Genomic DNA, 23,399 nt, shown 5'->3' with positions numbered 1-23,399 from the left:
AGTCCCCCTGTATTCCTTCTTTCACTTCTCAAAGGCGACCACCTGTAACTCTTAGCTAATTCTTTGATGTTTACTTGCACATATATAAATGTATATTTATACATTTGACTCATCAGATTCTTCCAGTTGCATAAATTAGGCTCATATAAATCTGATTTTCTTTCTATCGCTTTTATCTTTTTTTTTTTTTTTTTGATGTTTATTAGAGAGAGAGCGTGCACACAAGCAGGGGAGGGGCAGAGAGAGAGGGAGACAGAAAATTCGAAGTGGGCTCTGTGCTGATGGCAGAGAGCCCTGTGTGGGGCTCAAACTCAAGAACCATGAGGTCATGACCTGAGCTGAAGTTGGATGTTTAACTGACTGAGCCACCCAGGCTTTTATCTTGAATGATTCTCTCACAGAGCCCTCTTTTATTTTTTTATAGCTTATTTATTTATTTTGTAAGAGAGAGTGTGTGTGCGTGCAGAGGTGGGGCAGAGAAAGGACCCCAAGCAGGCTCCGTGCTATCAGCACAGAGCTGACTCACAACCCTGGGATCATGACCTGAGCCGAAATCAAGAGTGGGACACTCAACCCACTGACCCACCCAGGTGCCCCTCCCCCTCTTATTTTTCATCTCTGAATTTTTCTGTTTCCTGAGAGTTTTTCTTTATCATTTATTGATGGACTGATTTTGAAGATTTTATTTTTTGGTACTGTCTGTACTCAATGTGGGGCTCCAACTCAGAACCCCGAGATTGAGGGCTGCACGCTCTACTGACTGAACCAGCCAGGTGCCCCTTATCTTTATCTTTTAAGTCCTGTACTGAGTTTTTCATTTCTGCCATTTCCAAAGTTCTTTTTGGTTTCCTGAGTGGTTTTTTTTATAGTGCTTTTTTGTTTGTTTCCTTATTTACTGCCTTCTCTTTCTAAGGCTATTCAAGATTATATTTGTCAAGTATTCTTCATCTTAGCTGTTTTCTCTCTGGTATTCATTTTTTTCTGGTATTCTCTCTGGCCTCTGCCTTTCATATTAAAGCTTTGTTCACCTGTCTGGTGATGGCTTTCCTCACCACAAGAGTGGAGCTTACTGTTCGTGGGCTCCACTGAAGAATGATCTGACTGGACTGTTAGTTTGGGGAAACTCTAAAGAGACTGGCTTTTTAAATCATCTTCCTTGTGCTGGTCATGTTTCCCAGAAATGTTTTTTTAATTCTCCTGCTTGATGATGATATGCCTTTCCACATAAATTCTGAGAAGAAAACTAGTGTTCTCAACATTCAGTTAGTAACATTTCACTTTATTTCCCGTATTGTAATCCTACCCTCAGTTGTTCCTGGTATCTCTCTTCAGAGAGTAAGTCTCCAGTTTTGTTTGAGGTGGAGTTGGGGAGTTGCCTGGCTTTTTAGTTAGGGGATAGGTATCTGAAGGATGTTAAGTTTCATAAACTTACTTTCAACCTAATTTCTCCTTTTAGTTCCACTTTAACTTCTGTTTCTAGAGTTTTGGGCATCAGCAGTTCCCAAGTCTTTTAAGGATTTCATGGTATAAATCAAGTGGCTTCTTGTCTTTCCCCACTGTTGACTTGAGACATACTACTTTTAGGACTCTGCTACATCAGTTACCATTCCATGTTTGCTTTTTTAATTCCCCAAATTTTGTACTGTTTTATTCTCCCCCTTTCCCGTGGGGTTTTAGAAAAGAGCCAAATATCGTGCACACTGCAGTTAGGCAGTTTTAAGTGAAGTCTCAAATGTCTCTTTCAATTTCACCTTCCCCTGCCCCTCCAAATTTCTGTCTCCAGCTACCCCTCCCACCTCTCCCCCACAATCTTCAGGTAACCATTTTGGTGTTCCGAGACTGAGTTTACCACAACTACTATAACTACTGTTTACTGGCTGTTTGTGCTATGTGCTCAGGCAGCTGACTTAATAGATGCCTACCACAGGTGGGTTTTGAAGACAAAAGAGGTAAGTACCATTCAAATTTGGGCTTTTCTTATTTTTCAGGGAGCGCTGTTCATAAGATGCTGGTGGATAGGCAGTATATGGGTGTGTCTAAGCGGAAGTGTATCATATGGGGCGTGGCCTTCTTGTCTGATGGCACTGTCATAAGTGTGGACTCTGCTGGGAAGGTGCAGTTCTGGGACTCAGCCACTGGGACACTTGTGAAGAACCATCTCATTGCAAATGCTGATGTGCAGTCTATTGCCGTATCTGATGTGAGTATGGTCCCTGTTTTGAACGGTTACTGTATAACCTGGGGGATGAGTAGGGAAGGCTGTATCAGTAACGAAACACAAACGGTGTTCCCTAATCTTCAGTGTTGCATTGAAGGAAGAGGAGTTTAGGAAAATGCATCTGAAACCCACATAATTTCTTTGAACCCTCATATTCTCTTAAAAACTAGTTAGAAAATATTCTCTAGATTAGTTAGCAGGGAGGTTTTCTTCAGACACTCCCCACCCACAGTTAATCCAGTCTGATTTAGATAGGCCACAAGTATCCTAGAAGAATCTTGAGAGGTGCTATTTTCCTCTTTGTACAGTTCTTCTCCTGCTTCCTATCTTGGGAAATTAGATGATTTTATTAGATGATTTTGAAAATATTAAATTTTGGGGCGCCTGGGTGGCTTGGTCGGTTAAGCTTCCGACTTCGGCTCACGTCATGATCTCACAGTCCGTGAGTTCGAGCCCCGTGTCAGGCTCTGTGCTGACAGCTCAGAGCCTGGAGCCTGTTTCAGATTCTGTGTCTCCCTCTCTCTCTGCCCCTCCCCTGTTCATGCTCTCTCTCTCTCTCTCTCTCTCTCTCTCTCTGTCTCAAAAATAAATAAACGTTAAAAAAAATTAAAAAAAAAAAGAAAATATTAAATTTTGCCTATTTTAGTAAGACTTAAGCAGACTCGTGTTGAAGAAGTGTGCCTCTTCCCTTTTGGTAACATCAATTCTTAATCAGAAACCTTTGGCTGTTTTATCAGTGGGGCATGGAAAGTGACTTCGAGATTTGCTGACCAGATCCTTTGTCTTCTTAGTTTGAGGCTTGTTTGGTGTCTTAAGTGTGGACATGCAATATGAGTAGAGATCACTCATGCTGGCTTTTCTTGCCCATAAGTTGTTTCTATCCCACTTCACAGATTTTCCATGAGACCAATTTGATGGGTCTTAAAGCCCTGTGAAACATTTAGATGTCACATGTAAGTGTAATGAAGAACAAGTTGAAATGACCAAGAGAAATTTTCCTTTTCAAATAGAGTTTTGAGGGGCACCTGAGTGGCTCAGTCAGTTAAGCATCTGACTTCAGCTCAAGTCATGATCTCATGGTTGGTGGGCTCGAGCCCTACATTGGGCTGTCTGTTGTCAGCACAGAGCCACTTCAGATTCTTTGTCCCCCTCTGTCTGCCCCTCCCCCTGCTCGCACAAGTGCTCCCTTTCTCTCTCAAAAATAAATATTTTTGAAAAAGAAAGGTTTAAAAAAATCGAGTTTTGATCCAAAATGGTTGTAATTATTAAACTTAAGACTTAATTATTAAATTTTGTGCCATTAAAAAAATTTTTTTAATGTTTATTTTTTGTGAGAGAGAGGGAGACACACAATCTGAAGTAGACTCCAGGCTCTGAGCTGTCAGCATAGAGCCTGACACAGGGCTCGAACTCACGAACCGAACGGTGAGAGCATGACCTGAGCTGAAGTCAGAAGCTTAACTGACCGAGCCACCCAGGTGCCCTGGTGCTTTTTTTAAAGTGTAATCACTCAAATATTATGCACATGTTTCAAAGACCAAGGAAGATGTGGATATTTGTTACTATGTAACAATTACGAGAATACATTAAGGGGGAAAAGTAGCACAGTGTAGTGCATGAAGTAGTACATAGTAGTGTATTAAGAAAAGAAGCAGATTTTGTATTAGATATTTATGTTTGATATTTTCTGCATATGTAGTTTTGCTAATATATATACTTATAATATTTCTGAAAAGATTAAAAATGCTAATGGTAGGGGCGCCTGGATGGCTCAGTTGGTGTGAGTGTCTGACCTCAGCTCAGGTTATGATCTCGCAGTTTGTGAGTTCAAGCCTCTCATCGGGCTCTCAGCTGTCAGCACAGAGCCCACCTGCGCTCCTCTGTTCCCCCTCTTCTCTGCAACTCCCCCACTCACTCTCTTTCTCTCAAAAATAAGTAATCATTTAAAATAATTTTTTTTAGGGGCGCCTGGGTGGCGCAGTCGGTTAAGCATCCGACTTCAGCCAGGTCACGATCTTGCGGTCCGTGAGTTCGAGCCCCGCGTTAGGCTCTGGGCTGATGGCTCGGAGCCTGGAGCCTGTTTCCGATTCTGTGTCTCCCTCTCTCTCTGCCCCTCCCCCGTTCATGCTCTGTCTCTCTTTGTCCCAAAAATAAATAAACGTTGAAAAAAAAAAAATTAAAAAAAAAAAAAATAATTTTTTTTAATGTTTTTATTTATTTTTGAGACAGAGCATGAGCAGAGGAGGGGCAGAAGCAGGCTCCAGGCCCTGAGCTGTTAGCACAGAACCCGACGTGGAGCTCGAACCCACGAACCGCGAGATCGTGACCTGAGCTGAAGCTGGATGCTTAACTGACTGAGCCACCCAGGCGCCCCATAAATAAACATTTTTTTTAAAACGCTAATGGTGGGGCGCCTGGGTGGCGTATTCGGTTAAGCGTCCGACTTCAGCCAGGTCACAATCTCGCGGTCCGGGAGTTCGAGCCCCGCGTCAGGCTCTGGGCTGATGGCTCAGAGCCTGGAGCCTGTTTCCGATTCTGTGTCTCCCTCTCTCTCTGACCCTCCCCCGTTCAAGCTTTGTCTCTCTCTGTCTCAAAAATAAATAAACGTTAAAAATATATATATATATTAAAAAAAACGCTAATGGTAATTTTAAAGTTGGGGCTGGCAGGCAGGAGGCAGGCTTAATTTGTACTGTATACCATTTTACTATTTGATCTTTCTACCATGTGCCTATAATTACTGTATTGCATTGAATCATTAGATACAAATGATTGTAACACATGCCATAATTTTGTTATCATGGGAAAGAAAAAACACTGCCAATTAAATTATAACAGTGCTTTTCTTGAAATGTAAAATTTGTATTTTGTAATACACACTATTATGATTTAAACTGACACAATGTTTTTTTAATCAGAGAATTTTGGGGCACCTGGGTGGCTCAGTTGGTTGAGCATCTGACTTTGGCTCAGGTCATGATCTTGTGGTTCATGGGTTCGAGCCCCATATTGGGCTCTGTGCTGACAGCTCAGAGAGTGGAACCTTCTTCAGATTCTGTGTCTCCCTCTCTCTGCCCCTCCCCCAGTCATGCTCTGTGTTTCTCTCTCTCTCAAAAATAAACATTAAAAAAAATTTAAACATAGAATTCATATTCTTATAAATTATTATCATTCTTGTAAATAGTTATTCTCTAAATAGTTCTTATTGAAGAGCTTTTTGAGACCAAAGCATAACATTTTTATTATATTAGTCTTGTGCATATATAACCAGGAAAGTATGAATGAAATAAAGTGAATAAGGTTTTCCCAAAACTTCTTCACATGTACAGATGGACTCTGAATCACCTTTCAACTCTGTCATCAGGGTCCATGTTTCCCACACATGCCTCTCAGCCATCCATAGTGTTGGTAGATGATGTCCTACTGTAGTCCCAAGATTTTGTTTCAGGTTTTTGACAGCCAGTCTGCAAGTTTTTGTTGTTTTAAGTAGGCTCCACACCCAACTTGGGGTTTAAACTCATGACCCTGAGATGAAGAGTTGCATGTTCTACTGACTGAACCAGCCAGGTGCCACCCATTCTGCAAGTTTTGATATTGCTCTTTATCTGAAAATAATACACATGCGTTAGGTTGAAAGCTAGAAGATATCCTGATTTCAAAGATAGTTAAATGTGGGCAAATATGTGCCTGAGAGTCAGTAAACTGTTACGTATTTTTTTATTTTTATTTTTTTAGTGGACAAATGTAATTGTACAAATTCCAGCCCTCAAAATGCTTATCATACCCTATGAACTAGGGCATACTTGGTTTTGAACCCCAACTGTAACACTTAGGCTACTTGGGCAGGCTGCTTCTCTCTAAATCTTAGTTTCTTTCTTTGTGACAACAGGGATGCTAGTAATACATACTTCATAGAGTTTGGGAAGGATTAATTGGGTAGTGCATGTAGAGTGCTAAGTGCAGTACGTGGCACAGAATGAGTGTGGTATTGGCATTTTCACATCTTTTTTGAAATTGATCCTAATTTCAAGGGTTTTCTCCACTACATTCATTCTCTTGCCAGCACAGTTGATTATTTTTAGATATCTTCTTAATGGATTTTCATTGACTGAACAGTGGATGGTGGCAAATACCCAGTCCTTTGATCTTCTTAGATGTCTTTCACCCTTATCAAGTAGGCAAGTACTGATTCCTGCAGAGAGTTGTAGGGAACATTTGCTTTCATTTAGAGGTCAGTCTTGAGATTGTTTTTCTGTGTGAAACAGTCACTCTGTGATTAAATTAGGACACATCCCCCTCCCTTTTCAGGTCAGCGTTCGCCTTGGTTTGTTCCCTCTGTGCCCTGAGAAAGGCGTTTTCTTTTTTCCTTTTCAGTTCTTTTATGATTCTACTTTGGGGAAAGATGATGTGGAGTGAGTTAGAGTTGTCTTTTTGGTCCCTCCTTTTTGGTGGGACTTTGTACAAACTGCCCCCCCCCCCTTGTATATAAATAAACTGTTTAGTTGGGTGTGGAGGACAGTGTGTAAGTTCCTAAGCTGCTCAGCATCTCCACTCTTTCTTGGATAATGGTTTTCAAATAGTATCCTTAGAGCAGGAAAGGGAGAGGCTGGTTTGGGTTAAGTTATATGCTGTCCTTCAGATATGCTTTCCTTCCTTCTCACAATCATGTGCCTGCAAATTACCTCAAAGAGAGCTGGCACAAGATTGAGGTGGTGTGGTGTGCCCAGAGCAAAGGCTTTGAAGGCAAATGGCCATGTGTCTTTGTCGTATCTGTAGACCTCTTGAAGTTCGTTTCCTTACCTGTGTAAAGAGCTATTCAATGATGATGGCGGGGCGGGGGGGGGGGGGGGGGGGGGGAGGGGGGTGGAGGGGGGTGGAGATAAAATCCTTACTCATACAAACATGAAATGGAAATATCAGAGATTTTCTGTAACTCATTAACAAGGAAACCAGTAAGATGTTATAAGCAGTTCAAAGGACAATTTCACAAACACGGAGTTCTATACAGCCATTAGGAATGCTGAAATGAGTTTACAAATTGTTGCAAGACTCTGTGTCCACAGAGCAGTTAAGCAGTTGCATTCCATCAGGCAAACTTGTTTGGCCTAACTCTCAGTACTAGAGTTTACAGAGTTGTAAACTGGCTCCAAGACAGTCAAAGTGCTCCCTGAACAAGGATACCAGTATTTGTTATGCTAATTTCTTTTTTTTTTAACATTTATTATTTTTGAGACAGAAACAGAGCGTGAGTGGGGGAGGGGCAGAGAGAGAGGGGGACCCGGAATCCAAAGCAGGCTCCAGGCTCTGAGCTGTCAGCACAGAGCCTGATGCAGGGCTTCAACTCATGAACTGCGAGATCATGACCTGAGTTGAAGTCGGACACCCAACTGACTGAGCCACTCAGGCGCCCCTCTTACATTTATTTCAAAGTCATTCACACTTTCTCCTTGTAGGGCAAATGGTCACTTAACCTTGCAGGTTACTCAAGGACTAGAGATTATACGACATATATATGGTTCTTAACACAGCGAGTGTGTAGTTGATCCAGCTACATGTTCATACGTGTTTAGATATCTCATTTTTCTTACCTGACTAACCTAGTCTTGGTACTGTTTGATTGGTTAACTGCTGGTCCAGGTTCCTAGGTTTATCACTGCCTTATCAAAGATCCATCCTATTTTTTTTCCCCTGCTCAAAGTTAAATGTTTTTTTTTTTTTAAACGGGAGTTAAGATGAGAATGGTTTTGAGTATACAAAGGAATTTTAAAAATTGCGGACATACTAAGACCTTTTAAAACTAACACAAATCACAGTGTTCAACATCCTGGTGAGAGAGAGCCTAAAACTGAGGACCAGGCACCTGGGTCCTTGTGTGATACCCACCAGGCTACTTCCCTCCCTCCTCAGCCCACCCTCTCTTCATCCCTAAAAAAGAAGGCAATGAGCTTCAGGTTTTGACTACAGTTTTGCAGTCTTTCTTCCATTATTCCCAGTACTTTTTTTTTGTTTATTGTTTACGTACATAACAGAAAATATGCCATTTTAACCATTTTTAAGTGCAATTCACTGGCATTAAGTACATTGACAGTGTTGTGCAACCATCACCTCTATCCATTTTCAGAACTTTTTCATCACACAAACTGTACCCATTAAAAAGTAACTCCTTATTTCTCCCTTTTCCCAGGCCCTTTTAAAACCTTTACTCTCTGTCCCTATGAATTTGCTATTCTAGGAAATCTAAGTGGAATCATATAATATTTGTCCGTTTTTGTCTGAGTTATTTTACCTAGCATAATGTTTTCAAACAAAGTTCATCCACATTAATACCATTATCAGAATTTTGATCCCTTTTTAAGGCTGGCTAATACTTCATTATATGTATATACTGATTATGTTTGTTCATCTGTTGATGTGCATTTGGATTTTCATGTTTTGGTTTTTGTGAATAATGCTGCTATGAATATTGGCATACATGTATCTGAGTCCTTGTTTCCAAGTCTTTTGATGATACGTTTTTATTATATTAAATTTACTCCTAGGTGATCTTTCTTGTTGTTTTTCTAATGGGGTCTAGTTTGTATGTTTGAAAGCACTGTAATCGTTTGAGGTACACATTGTTAATTTTGTCAGTAGAGGGCACATTATTACCTGTGTGTGAGCTTGCTCCTCTAGTGGAATTGTCAGCTTCTGGAGGAAAAAGACCCCATAACCTACCTTACAGTTTTGGGCATGGGTTTTCCCCTAAGCTGTGCAGACAGAAAACCTCAGGGAATATTTTTCAAACTGGGCCCTGTTTTGCTCAAATGTACCTCCCTAATGATTTAATTTCTCAGCAAGAAGACAGTTTCGTGGTGGGCACAGCCGAGGGGACAGTATTCCATTTTCAGCTGGTCTCTGTGACTTCCAACAGCAGTGAGAAGCAGTGGGTGCGGACAAAGCCATTCCAGCATCACACACATGATGTCCGAGCCGTGGCCCACAGCCCGACGGCACTGATATCTGGAGGTGGGTTGCACTCGCTGCCAGGCTGCCGCTTTACCCGGCTCTGGTTATTTTCATGTGGGGCTTTTTCCAACTCTGCTGCCTTCCCTCTCCCCTCTCACTGCAGGCACTGACACCCACTTAGTCATTCGTCCTCTCATGGAGAAGGTGGAGGTTAAGAATTACGATGCTGCTCTCCGAAAAATCACTTTTCCCCATGTAAGTATTGTCCCCTGGCCCCCACCGTCCCTCTGTCCTATAAGACTGAGTACAGCTCACGCTTTCGGGGCAAATCTATAGGACTTGTATAGTTACCTACCTTCTTCGTTCTTCTGTTTGTGAGGTAAGCGTCCTGTAAAAACATTTACAGGGGCCAAGAGATGTACAGCAACACTCCTAGTTCACTTTCTGGGGAAATCATTCCCTCTTCTGGATAGATGTGGTTTAGGGAAGTTTGTTTTTTTGTTTTTAAGGCTGGACTCTATTATTCTGGGTGGGAGCACGAAAATCCAGGCTTCCAGTGTTCCTTTCTAGGTAAAAGGACATCTTCCCAAGCTAGAAACCCTTCTCCCCGCTACCTGCTTCTACGTTCCATTCAACCAGTAAACGTTACTGAGTCTACCTCCTCATTGTCTTGTGAATCTAGTCATTTCTCTTTACACTGCCATTATCCTAGTTTGAATCAGTGTCTTTTCTCAACTGCATTCACCTGTTAATGATCTCATTTTATTATATTTGTTCCATTTCAGCCTGTTCTCCATTGATCCATTCAAAAAACAACTTTGCTCATCATTCCATGCTTAAAAGCTTTTGGTTGGTCCTTCAGGATAACCTAATTCCTTAGCATGGCCTCTGCAACCTGTCTTGATCTGGCCCATCCTTCAGCATCTTCTCTCCCCTCTCTTGTCCAACACATGCTTCACCTCATCCCTACCCCCACCTACTTTAGTGTGCTGAAAGACTGTTTTTATTCTCTGTAATGCTCTCTTACCTTTGAGCTATTTCATATGCCATTCCTCTTGGAACGTCCTGCCCTACCTTTTTTTGCCTGATTTGTCTTTACTAATGAGCCTCATCAGGGCTCCTGGCTTTATGAGGCTACATTGGATATCCTTTCTACTTTTTTTCACTACATGCTGTGCTTAGTCCTATTAAAATTCTTAACACACTTGGTGCAACTGCCTGTTTAATTCTTTGTCAATCCTTTTAGACTACAAGCTCGAGGGCAGTAGCTATATTTTTATTTATCATTATGCTCTTAGATCCTAGGACGGTACTGACATATGGTAGTACTTAGGATATTTTTATGAAGTAAATGGATTTCATCAGTAAAAAACATGCTAGGATGTTGCTCCTGTATCTAGTACTGAGGCGATAAATAACCCTGCTTATTTATCACTTTTCATTTCTTGGATACAGCGACGTCTCATTTCCTGTTCAAAAAAGAGGCACCTTCTCCTTTTCCAGTTTGCTCATCACTTGGAACTGTGGCGACTGGGATCTACAGTTGCAACAGGTACAGTGAGAGAAAGTCTTTTCCACTAAGAGGACTGGAGAGAGAAGCGAGGGATTAGAATTGCAGTTGAAATTGTGCTTGTGGAAAAATGGAAGTATTTTTCTGTCTTTGGCAACTTCTGGTTTTCCCAGCCACGGGAGAGACCAAAGGAGTTCTTCAGAGTGTTAGAATTGTTAGCAGGTTACTGGGTCATATACTAAAAGTTTATGATTCTCTAAGGTGCCCTGCAGGGCATAGTGGAGGTGAGGGTTGCCCTGGGAGCAAAACAAGCTGCTGAAAATGACAAGATTTAATATTGGGTGGTGACAGCCCTGCATTGAGAAGGAGGAGGTCACGTGGTTCTTACTGGGGTGATAGTCTAGTGGCTTTTTGTATGACCAGTTGAGAAAACGTTTGGGTTCTGTTGTTTTATAGTAGATAGGAGGGTTTTGCTTTAGGTTCCAAAATGAGCAAATGAAGCTGAAGTCGAGGTCTCACAAACCCCACTCCCACCCACCTCACTGCCTGGCTGTGTGTTAAAGCTTCAGAGAATTAGTGATATACCTTGGGCCACATCTGAGGCACCTAAATAGAAGCTAACAAAGTACTCACTGCTTTCCTCTTTATATAAACCCAGAAAACGGGGTTTACTGTGTCAGACATTTTTTTTATTTCCAGTGGTAGAGATTTCATTCTACCCAGAAATGACTTTTTAGAAGAAAAATGTACAAATAACGTTTCTTTGAGAAGAAAAACTCAGGGAAATTTCTTGTTCCAGGAAAGAATGGGGATACCCTTCCACTTTCTAAAGATGCAGATCATTTGCTGCACCTCAAGACAAAGGTAAGGAAGTTTTATCTGTGTGTCCAGGCTGTGAAATCCAGAACCGTTTTCTCATAATGAATTTTGAGGGTTAGTTGACATCATAAAAGTCTGTAAAATCTTCAATTATTTGAATGAAGTACTTTGTCAACAGAACTGGGTTTCCTGTGATTATAAGTAAGGCATGCAGAATTTATTGGATGAATGAATACAGAAAATTGGTGTGTTGTTGTTGTTATGTAAATAACTTGTGTATTTTTATAAAATTGAAATGGTAAAAGAGTATACAATGAGAAATGAGCCTCTTCCTTACCCAAATCCTGGTCCCACTCTGCCAATAGTTTCTTACATGTCCTTCTAGAAAAAATTTGCGCCCATGTGTGCAGGTGTATATCCTTCCTTTCTACAGTAATGAGAATATAACATGCACACTGCTTTGTAATTTCCTTTTAAATGTCTTTTTTTTTAAGTTCTAATTTTTTTTTTTTTAGTAATCTCTATACTCAACATGGAGCTTGATCTCATAACCCTGAGATCAAGAAACACATGCTTTTCCAACTCAGCCAGCCAGGTGCCCCTAAATGTCCTTATTTTAATTACACAAATATTTGCAAATACAGTTTTACTGTGAAGAATTTATACACTATTCATAGTTTATATTCTTGAATGCCTCTTAAAATTCTAGTCCACTCTCCTGGAATAATTACTTGATTAGCTGTTTCTCCTGCCAGGTATTTTTCTATGTGACAGTGTATATGTATGTATACATACATACATATAATTAGATATTTTGGGAGTTTTTTGAATGATATAATGTTACATTGAACTTTTCCTTTGTTTTTCAGATTTTTTTTTTTTTTTGCTATTTCTTACAGGTTGTTAGGTATCATAGACAAAATGAAACAAACATAACTCAGAAAATTAGTTTTCCAAGTCACCTGGCCTACAAAACCTTACTGTATTAAATGCTTTTCTTCTCAGGTTTCTAGTTAGGTTTTAGTATGAAGCCATCTTTAAGGTACACGAAGGGTTGAGAGAAGTTCACATATTCATAGACCTCTGTTCTTAGTTTTGGAAATCAAGCCACACCATTCAGGTGCTGTACCTCTGAAATAATCCTAGTGGCACATAGCATATGTGTGTCAAGATTATGTGTAGGTATTTGTGGTTATGGCCAGAGTGGCAACAGCTTGAGGATTCATGTCACAGTGAACCTTGACATAATGAAGTTTTTCATGAATATTCATCCTGATTTCTGACATTGCCAGGGTCCTGAGAACATTATTTGCAGCTGTATCTCCCCATGTGGAAGTTGGATAGCCTATTCTACAACTTCTCGTTTTTTTCTTTATCGGTTGAATTATGAACATGACAACATAAGCCTCCAAAGGGTAGGTGATAACCCAATGTCTGGTTGAACAAGAAAAAATTTCTTAAGTGTGTGATTTTTGTGTGAAGCAGAACATACTGAGTATGAATCATGAAAAGCTATTTGGAGACAGCTGTTTATAAAACAGTATTTTATTTCCATTTTGAATAGATTATGTTTTTGGAGGCATAGGGAAATGCCAGGAAGTGGCAATAAAGCATAGGCTTTTGCAGAGATGAAAGGGGGGATGGAAAGGTTATAATGGGCATGTTAGTGTTCCTTGATCAGTTGGCTTCCTTAGATCAGGGAGTATTAATGTCTTTTAAGCTAGGCTGTGATTATTTTTGATGGATTCTAGGTCTCACTTCTCTCTCTTACTGGTTTTTACTACTGGTTCACCCAAGGTTTCCAAAATGCCAGCATTCCTTCGCTCTGCCCTTCAGATTTTGTTTTCTGAAGATTCAACAAAGCTCTTTGTGGCATCAAATCAAGGGTCTCTGCATATCATTCGGCTATTGGAAGGAAGCTTCAAGCACCTGCATACTTTCCAGCCTCAGTCAGGTGGGAACTTGGTAACTGGCCAAGGGGGAGAGTTGTCAGTCTCTGATGTATCTTTTTTTCCCTTTTAAACCTAAATCATTGTCGGGGCTCCCTAATGCTCTTCTCCACCCTGTAAATACTCACATGTTTGCAATTTAAAGTAGGAGGAGATATCTGGTGAAAATGCTTGATGAGATCTGAAATGTTCCTTACACCTACTCTTTTCTCACTGGATTTTTTTAGTCCTTATTTGGGGCCAGAAATTTCATCACCCTTCGAGTTTGTTAGCAGAGCAAGAAAGTTAAAATCATCTTAATACTGACACCCAGAAATAACTGCCATTAATATTTTTGTGTATTTTTTTGTTTGTTTTAATTTTTTAAATGTTTATTGTTGAAGGAGAAACAAAGTGTGATTGGGGGAGGGGCAGAGAGAGAGAGAGGAAGATATAGAATGTGAAGCAGGCTCCAGGCTCTGAGCTGTCAGCAGAGAGCTTGATGTGGGGCTTGAACTCAAGAGCCATGAGATCATGACCTGAGCTGAAGTCGAGACACTTAATCAATGGAGCCACTCAGACGCCGCTATTTTTGTGTATTTCTGATAGATGTTTATATATAGGTAATTTTTTGGACGTGTTAATTTTTTTGGTTGGTGGTTTTCAATAAAGATGAACTTACACATGCATTTGTATTACCTGTCACCCCTGTTCTCTGAGAGCATTAGTATGCATGACTAAGTAACTGTGTATAGCTAACTGTTGCTGAGTTCATGATTGAGAACTTAGTACCCAGTACTTGCCATGGGCCTTTTCCTTTCTCTCTTGCCCTAGGTATAGCAGCTTCACTGTCATTTAGACTCCATCAGCCTAAAACATCAACTCTTTTGACTTAAACTTTCACTATTCATAAGCTGCTCCAGAAGCATACAGGAAAAGAAATCCACAAGTTAGGAGGCAGATAAATAAGAGACAGTGTATTTTGAGTGCCTGTATATGTTTTTATTAAAAACAACTTAGACTCTGTATTTGGCATTTAGCATGTCTTAAAATTAGGCTCGGCATTATAGGTACTACTTTATTTGCTCCTCTTCTTCCATCTCTTGTCCTCTTATCATCAAGCTGGTTTCTTCATAGCCCTCAAACCTGTGTATTCCAGTCCTTGTCACTTAGCTCATGTTCTCCATCCTTTTCCACCCATCCTTTAGCATCTGGTTTATGTCTTGTTATAAAGCTTTTTCATCCTTTGGGGGTGTTGTTTGCAGCACAGATTTTGGCATATAACATCACTGTTTGATTTTTAACCCACAAGTCTTCATTTTGCCAGATTGGTTTAAAATCCCTTGATGACAGAGATGGCCCATATGTGCCCATGCTCCCTTAGTGCTAAATATACAGCAGGTACCCAATAAATTAAAGACATGCGTCAAGCCTTTTGAGCTTGCTGTTTGTCCTTAGCTTTGATTAAAAACTATTTGGTAGGAAAGGAGTTTGAAACAATTAAAATACAGACTTTAGGTAGCTGCTGCCTTGATTCTCCATTTCTCTGGTAGGCAGTGTCTCAGACTTGAGCAAGTGATGCCTTCAGGTTTATCTCTGGCTCCTCTTTACATGATGGATGGCTAATTAAATGAAAATAGTAGACTAACATGTAAGACTTACTTGCAAAACTATCAAATTATCCAATTGTGATTTAAATAAAAGTCTTGGGACGCCTGGGTGGCTCAGTTGGTTAAGCTACCGACTTCGGCTCAGGTCATGATCTCATGGTTTGTGAGTTTGGGCCCGCATTAGGCTGCACAGACGGTGCAGAGCCTGCCTGGGGTTCTCTCTCTCCCTCTCTTTCTGCCCCTCTCTCCCTTGTGCTCTTTCTCAAAAATAAATAAGTAAACTTAAAAAAATTTTCTCCCTCTTTAAAAACAATACAAAATAATAATAAATACATAAAAGTCTTCATTGACTTTTGCCATCATATCCAGGCCAGGGCTGGCTGTGGACACTGAATTTAGAGATTAACTATTGTTCTGTCTGCACAGGGACAGTGGAGTCCATGTGTCTTTTAGCAGTCAGTCCAGATGGGAATTGGCTAGCTGCATCAGGTACCAGTGCTGGAGTCCATGTGTACAACATAAAACATCTAAAGGTAAGCATAGGGTGTAGTAGTAGGAAACAAGAGGAAGTTAGCCGTGCAGTTACAAGACTCAAAGCAGATTGGTATGACCTGGAAAATTAGTGGACATTTTTGTTTTTTAAACTAAGAATTTTTCCTGTTTTATTTGTTTGGAGCCCCAAAACTATAATCTGCAACATTAAAATCAGTCAATTGGAACAGTGAAAACACGCTTGTACAAAATTTTGAAATTAAGGATTTATGGGTGATGAATTCACATCCAGATTATTTCTATATTCTGGTGAGGAAAATTCTGATTTACCCAGATGAATAGTTGCAGATAGTAACAATTTCTTTTAACAGCTTGCCTTGTAATCTCAAGGTATTTTTAAATTAAACAGAAGTTTGACAAAGGAGTAACAGGAAAATACTTTTCATTAATCAGTAATGATCTTGTCATTCACACATTGAATTACTAATGATCCCTTACAAGTTTTCATCTTCATCCTAAAAATCAGTTAAGAACTACCCAAAACTTGGAATGAGCATCAGAAGTTTATAGAATACCAAACTGCAACATTTAGTGAGTTTGTCTATTAACTGCATAACTTAATCTTTATGACGTTGTGGCAGAAGCATGTACTGCTCTTTGAGCTTTGCCTGACACTGTAGTGTTGCACGTGTCTTGCAACTTGCATAAATGTCCGTGTCAAGGCATTAGTTTCTTTTAAATTTAGTGTAGAGCTACAGATTCCTTGTTCAATGATGTGTTTATGAACAATTCATATAGATGAGAGATAGCAGCAAAAGCTTTACTTTGAAGTTTTCTGCAAATGCTGTCAGTTGTGTGAGCGTTAAATTTGTGGGTTTTTTTTTTTTTTTATTTTAAATAAAATTAAGGTTTATTGTTTGTGGGTACTGCCTGATGTTTGTGGGAACTTCCATAGAACTCTTTTGAGTTCTAAGGAACGCTATTTAAAAACTGACCTAGACCATCAAGTCATTCCTGAAAGGAGGTATATAGAGTTACCTTTTGTGTCTGTCATTTGTTCTCAGCTTCACTGCACAGTACCTGCCTATAATTTCCCTGTGACTGCTCTGGCTATTGCCCCCAATACCAACAACCTTGTCATTGCTCATTCTGATCAGCAGGTAAGAGATACCAGCACTTTCTAATTCCTTTCTGCTGGATAATAACTAGGAAGCTAAGATAATGACCATTTTGGAGGAGCTTTTAATTAAAAGTACTGGATGATACATAGGTAGTTTCCTCCTGTGTGAAGTAAAACTTTGTGTGTAGCCTGGGTACATTATAGGCCAGTAATATCCTTTGGCTTGATGGGCACAATGGAATGATGAGCACTGAGATAATAAAGATGTACAGGAAGGAGGAGCAATTTTTAAGTACTCATTTTACTGAGTGTTTATAGACTAGAGATGACATAGACCCAGGTGTTAGACTGGGTATAGGATATAGTAAGATCTTAAGAGTTGAAATGACGAAAAGATCATATATTTTACCTTCAGTTTTGAAATAACGAAATCAGGCCATAGTGAAGTCTGTTGTCTGTAACAGACTTACCAAAATGAGTGCATAGCCTACTGCTTTTTTCCATACCAAGTTGTAAGAAGATCTTTAAAGTACCCGAATTGTGGGGGCGCCTTGGTGGCTCAGTCAGTTGAGCATCTGACTTCTGCTCAGGTCATGAACTCGCAGTTCGTGAGTTTGAGCCCCGTGTTGGGCTCTGTGCTGACAGCTCAGAGCTGGAGCTGCTTTGGATTCTGTGTCTTCCTCTCTCTATATTCCTCCCCTGCTCGTACTCTTTCGGTCGCGTGCTTGCTCTCTCTCTCGGTCTCTCTCTGTCAAAAATAAATAAAGATTAAAAAAAAATTTTTTTTTAATATTTGAGTTATAGAACACATTGTGAAGTGATCAATACTTATATATTCTCATCTGTAAAATGGGCATAATACTTTCCTCACTGAGCTGTTGGAAAGATTAAGTGTGATCTCACACATTGCACACGTGTATATGTTCTATTCAGAAAATGAAATCTCTCATTTCAGTTTTGTGGGGTTTTGTCCTTGACTAGAGTCTGAAAGATTAGTGAAGCCACATGTTTGTCTTTGTCACACCTAAGTCCACCTGATGCCTTTTCCTGGCATTTGGTCCCATAGGGGCTTCAGTTATTAAAGCTGGTGGGAAATTTTTTATATCTTTTAGATTAGCAGAAAATCAGTAGAGTTGATAGTACACAGTGCTGGGAGGACACAGTGAGATATGTAAAAAAAAATTTAAATCCATGTAATCTTTGATTCACAAGTTCTAATTCTAAAGGTTCTTCCTGTAGATATAAACCTTGAGTTGTGCAAAAAGACATTGATAAAGAGATCATCATTGCAGCCTTGTTTACAGTAGTGAAAGACTGGAAATAAGTGTCCATTAAACAGATGAGATAAGTAAATCATGGTACATCCAAAAAGTGAATGGCTTGTTATGTGTTCTTTAAGGAGGCAAGAGTGATATATAGATATAGTTATTGGTATCAACATGGGTCAGTCTCCATGGTATAATGCTAAATGAAAAATGCAACATGCAGAATAGCATATATTGTATGCATAAAATTTCTGGAAAGATGTAAATAAGAAATAGGCTGCTATTAAAACCCTCGAGGAGAAAGCAGGCAAAAACCTCTTTGACCTTGGCTGCAGCAACTTCTTACTCAACGCTGTCCGGAGGCAAGGGAAACAAAAGCAAAAATGAACTGTTGGGACTTCATCAAAATAAAAAGCTTCTGCAAAGCGAAGGAAACAATCAGCAAAACTAAAAGGCAACCGATGGAATGGGAGAAGATATTTGCAAATGACATATCAGATAAAGGGTTAGTATCCAAGATCTATAAAGAACCTATCAAACTCAACAGTCAAAAAACAAATAATCCAGTGAAGAAATGGGCAAAAGATATGAACAGACACTTCTCCAAAGAAGACATCCAGATGGCCAACAGACACATGAAAAATGCTCAACATCACTCATCATCTGGGAAATACAGATCAAAACCTCAATGCGATATACTACCTCAAACCTGTCAGAATGGCTAACATTAACAATTCAGGCAACCACAGATGTTGGCGAGGAGCAGAGAAAGGATCTCTTTTGCCCTGCTTGTGGGAATGCAAACTAGTGCACCCACTCTGGAAAACAGTACGGAGTTTCCTCAAAAAATTAAAAATAGAACTACTCTACAACCCAGCAGTTGCACTACTAAGTATTTATCCAAGGGATACAGGTGTGCTGTTTCGAAGGGGCACATGCACCCCAATGTTTACAGCAGCACTATTGACAATAGCCAAAGTATGGAAAGAGCCCAAATGCCCATCGATGGATGAATGGATAAAGAAGGTGTGGTATATATACACAATGGAGCATTACTTGGCAATCAAAAAGAATGAAATCTTGCCATTTGCAACTACATGGATGGAACTAGAGGGTATTATGCTAAGTGAAATTAGAGAAAGACAAATATCATACGACTTCACTCATATGAGGACTTTAAGATACAAAACAGATGAACATAAGGGAAGGGGCAAAAATAATATCAAAACAGGGCAGGGGACCAAAACATAAGAGACTCTTAAATATGGAGAACAAACAGGGTTGCTAGAGGGGTTGTGGGAGGGGGGATGGGCTAAATGGGTAAGGGGCATTAAGGAATCTACTCCTGAAATCATTGTTGCACTATATGCTAACTAGGATGTAAATTAAAAAATTTTTTAAACAGAAATAGGCTGCTTTTGGGGCACCTGGGTGGCTCAGTCTGTAAAGCATTGGACTCTCGATTTCAGCTCAGGTCATGATCTCTTGGTTTGAGAGTTTGAGCCCCACTCTGCACTGTCAGTGCAGATCCTGCTTGGGATTCTCTCTCTCTGCACCTCCCCTGCTTGCTCTCTTTCTCTCCCAAAATAAATAAACTTTAAAAAGAACAAAATAGACTTGGGAGATGGGAGATGTCAAGATGACAGGGTGACTTTTCACTGTAAAACTTTCTGTGCTATTTTGTTTACTGTGCCATAGTTTACCTTAAAAATGTTTTACTTAAAAACAGTAGAAAGCATAAAGCTGAGCATGATATAGTCAGGTTTTGTATAGATATTTTCTGAGTAGGAATGAGAGATACCCTTCCAGGTTTTCTGAGTACTAGTCTGCATTTCTCCTGTATCGTATCCTTTCTCAGGTATTTGAGTACAGCATCCCAGACAAACAGTATACAGAGTGGAGCCGGACCATCCAGAAGCAAGGGTTTCATTACCTTTGGCTCCAAAGGGACACTCCCATCACACACATCAGTTTTCATCCCAAGAGACCAATGCACATCCTTCTCCATGATGCCTATATGTTCTGCATCATAGACAAGTCATTGGTGAGTTCTCCACTACTACTACCTGTGCTCGCACTGATTCATCTGTACTTAGGAATTTTCAAGTTCTAAAAGCAACAAGTATGAGTTAAGAGAAGGAAGAATCAATAAAATGTCTTGACATATTCTTTGGATGAGAGGAACTTTTGTTTTGCAGAGTTCTTTATTTTCATTCTCAGGCCTGTCAGGCTCCCAGGGTAGAAGGAGGCCTTTGTGCACTGGTTTTTGCTGATTTTGACCATTTCTCTGCTTTGTGTTTGAACATATAAACCTAAGGAGGAAAGTGATTAGGTCATGTTCAGAAGGTAACTGTCATGGGGAATACCATTGATTTGGCTGAATCACTTACACCTTTGCACCCTGGGGTGAGTGAATAAATAGCACAGTTTTATTAAAGGAGACACAGGCTGAGGTCTTGACCACTTTTGCCCCTTGCCTGAATGTGCTGAAACACTGTAAGCTTGAAGAGTTGGTCTTAATGTCTTGAAAAAAGTCCATCCAGGAAAATTCTATTCTTTATGGCTAGGATGCAGGTGGGATGTGAGCATTTTTTTCAGTTCTAGATTCCACCCTCTGCCAGCTGCTATTTTGATTCACCCCAAATTTAAATATCTTCTCTGGGCAGATACTTTATTCCTAGGAGCCCTATGAGCTGTGGCCATGCCTGTAATGCACTTTGGGCCTAGGTTACACCTAACGCACAGTGTTTTGGTGTATCTGTAAAGGTGGGGGTGGAAGGAACCATGGGGAAAGCAACAGATGGCTCTAAAGGAGATGTGCATGATGTGTCACTGGAACTCATTTCGTGGACCCTGTATCCTCTGGGCGTGGGAAACAGAGCTGGCTGACAAGTGCCTTCTGCAGGATGAGTGATACAGGAAGGGCCTCTCCCACTCACTTGCCTCTTTGTAACTCAGCCCCGGGCTGTCCATATTTTTTGTCAAGCATTGGTGATAAGTTCATCACTTCCTCATGCTGGGCAGAGCTATTTCCCAAGGAAGTCAGAGATGAAATATCACTTGCTTGGCCAGACGCCATCTCTTGAGGTGTCAGTGACATCAGGGGTGGGTGGTTTGTGTTTCAGTTTTGGCCTGGGGAGAACTTTAGTCACTTGGCCTGTCCATGATCTGGTTGGGGGAAGAGTCTAGAAAGCAGAGCCTGTATGGGCTGAGCTCCTGTACATGCCAGTTTGTTCCTGTCTCACAAAGTGTTACTGACAAGACTGGCCAGAATCCCCAGCTGGGCCCTTTGATCTTGCTGGTATAGAATACCATGCTCTTTGCTTCATACTCCCACCCTCTACAGTATACCTGGAAGAGTGGCTACAGCTTTCTTACTGAAGTAAGGAGAGCCAGGGAGGTAGAAAATGTCTAATATAAAGGTTGGAAGGTGGTGTTTTCCTGAAAAGTCACTATAGTCCTTTGTTCTGTAGAAGCCCAATAAAATGACGATTTAAACAGTATGTCTTTGTCTTTTTAGCCTCTTCCAAATGACAAAACCTTACTGTACAATCCTCTTCCTCCCACGAACGAATCAGATGTCATCAGGAGGCGTACCGCCCATGCCTTTAAAATTTCTAAGATATATAAGGTAAAACATCTTGCATTATATTGTAGACGGTTGGTTCCTTGTGATATTATCAAAATGTAATAAGCTCCACATTAAGCAGACAAGAGCACCTTCATTTTATATGCAGAATACCTGATTTGGGGAGACAGGTACCTTTCTGAGGGTGTCTGTTCCTTACGTTTGTATTTCATTATCTTTGAGGTGATTAGAGGCGTGCACATCATACTTCCCCAAAATGAAATACGTAGGTGGTGAGAAATTATGTTGAATCTTAGGTGGTGTTTTTGTGTTAAAGCTGGCCTTGAAAGGTTGTTACTACTACTCCTTCTCCTTCTTCTCAGTTTCCTTCTCCCTGTCCCACTCCCTCCCCCCTCCTCTTCCCTCTCCCCCCCCCCCCCCCCCCGCCTTCTTTTTCTTCTTCTTCTGATGTGACTTCTAATTGGAGAATGATCCACATGATAAATTTCAGGCAAGTGGAAGTCATTGAATTTAGTCATTGTGACTTTTACTTTCTGGGCTAAGCTTTTCACTGTATATGAAACAAATATTCATTGAACTTATGATACTACAACTATTTGTGCCAACTCCAAAGTTCCATTTTCATGCTTCTCAGATTAGAGTTCCTTGGGTGTCCTGGAACGTTTTCTCAGGGGTCTGTAGGAATTTTTTTTAAGAGGGACATCTGTAAATTATTTAAGTATGATTAGTTTCTTGATGCATTTGTAACTTGCTGTTTGCCAAGAATCTAGGCTCCAGAGCCGTCGCTTAACATTGATTCCTAAGAAATTATGGAACGGATGTTCTGTATAGAAAAACATGAAAGGGGCGCCTGGGTGGCGCAGTCGGTTAAGCGTCCGACTTCAGCCAGGTCACGATCTCGCGGTCCGTGAGTTCGAGCCCCGCGTCAGGCTCTGGGCTGATGGCTCAGAGCCTGGAGCCTGTTTCCGATTCTGTGTCTCCCTCTCTCTCTGCCCCTCCCCCGTTCATGCTCTGTCTCTCTCTGTCCCAAAAATAAATAAACGTTGAAAAAAAAAAAATTAAAAAAAAAAAAAAAAACAAAACATGAAAAATCTTGTTGAAATCTTTTATTAACAAACTCAGTTAAAAGTTCCCAACCTTGGTGTGCCTAGCTGGCTCAGTCAGAAGAGCATATGACTCTTGATCTTGAGGTCGTGAGTTGGAACCCCACGTTGGGTATAGAGATTACTTTTAAAAAATAAAGTTCCCAACTTCACCAACTACTTTGAGTCCTAAGGCAGGAAGGATTGTCAGAGATTTCAATTACTCCAGCCTTGAACGAGGCTGACCTTTTACCTCTAGTTAGTCTGTTCAGGACTAGCCCTGGTGCCTAACTCCTGGTAGAGTCATTGTCATCTCTCTACAGCCTCTGCTCTTCATGGATCTTTTGGATGAAAGAACACTGGTGGCAGTAGAACGGCCTCTGGATGACATCATCGCTCAGCTCCCACCACCCATCAAAAAGAAGAAATTTGGGACGTAAAATAGGGCACGGTCTGTGCCCTTCCTTGAACTGTCTGCCCTGTTTGTTTTCACAAATCATGATAATAAAGCAAAGTTATTCTTTAGGACTAGTCATTATGAATGTTATCTTCCAAAATAATGGACAGTAATTTCCCTTCATTGACTCAGGTGAATGGGAATTCCAAGGTATTTGTAGTTGGGATAATGTTCTAAGCAGCTACAACTTCGTCCTGTTTGTTCTTTAGACCACAATCTCAGGGAAAAAAGATGGTTCTTATCTTCTCTTCCCTAACGCCTGCCTGAGGCTTGCTTCAGAGGGCTGATGACCTTCACTGTCTGCCAGCCTCCTGCCTGCAGCCAATGCAGAGGTGTGGGGACCTGCCCAGCATTGCCCTAGAGG

At 40.6% G+C, this 23,399-nt stretch overlaps 1 protein-coding gene across 1 annotated transcript in view; it reads left to right on the top strand.

Annotated features, from left to right (window-relative positions):
* The window catches only part of UTP4 (UTP4 small subunit processome component), a 32,038-nt gene extending 8,935 nt beyond the window's left edge, over positions 1–23,103 (top strand). The window contains exons 6-17 of the mRNA XM_025920642.2: positions 1,989–2,200; positions 9,052–9,223; positions 9,327–9,418; positions 10,619–10,715; positions 11,473–11,537; positions 12,785–12,907; positions 13,290–13,446; positions 15,457–15,563; positions 16,587–16,682; positions 19,766–19,951; positions 21,428–21,538; positions 22,902–23,103. Coding sequence (XP_025776427.1) covers positions 1,989–2,200; positions 9,052–9,223; positions 9,327–9,418; positions 10,619–10,715; positions 11,473–11,537; positions 12,785–12,907; positions 13,290–13,446; positions 15,457–15,563; positions 16,587–16,682; positions 19,766–19,951; positions 21,428–21,538; positions 22,902–23,018 — 1,535 coding nt within the window. The 3' untranslated portion in view covers positions 23,019–23,103. The remainder of the gene's footprint in view (positions 1–1,988; positions 2,201–9,051; positions 9,224–9,326; positions 9,419–10,618; positions 10,716–11,472; positions 11,538–12,784; positions 12,908–13,289; positions 13,447–15,456; positions 15,564–16,586; positions 16,683–19,765; positions 19,952–21,427; positions 21,539–22,901) is intronic.
* Positions 23,104–23,399: the final 296 nt, after the last annotated feature.

The sequence above is a fragment of the Puma concolor genome, chromosome E2 (genome assembly GCF_028749965.1).
Source record: "Puma concolor isolate L17-30 chromosome E2, mPumCon1.1.hap2, whole genome shotgun sequence".
Classification (NCBI taxonomy): domain Eukaryota; kingdom Metazoa; phylum Chordata; class Mammalia; order Carnivora; family Felidae; genus Puma; species Puma concolor.
This window is presented reverse-complemented; position numbering and strand designations above follow the sequence as displayed.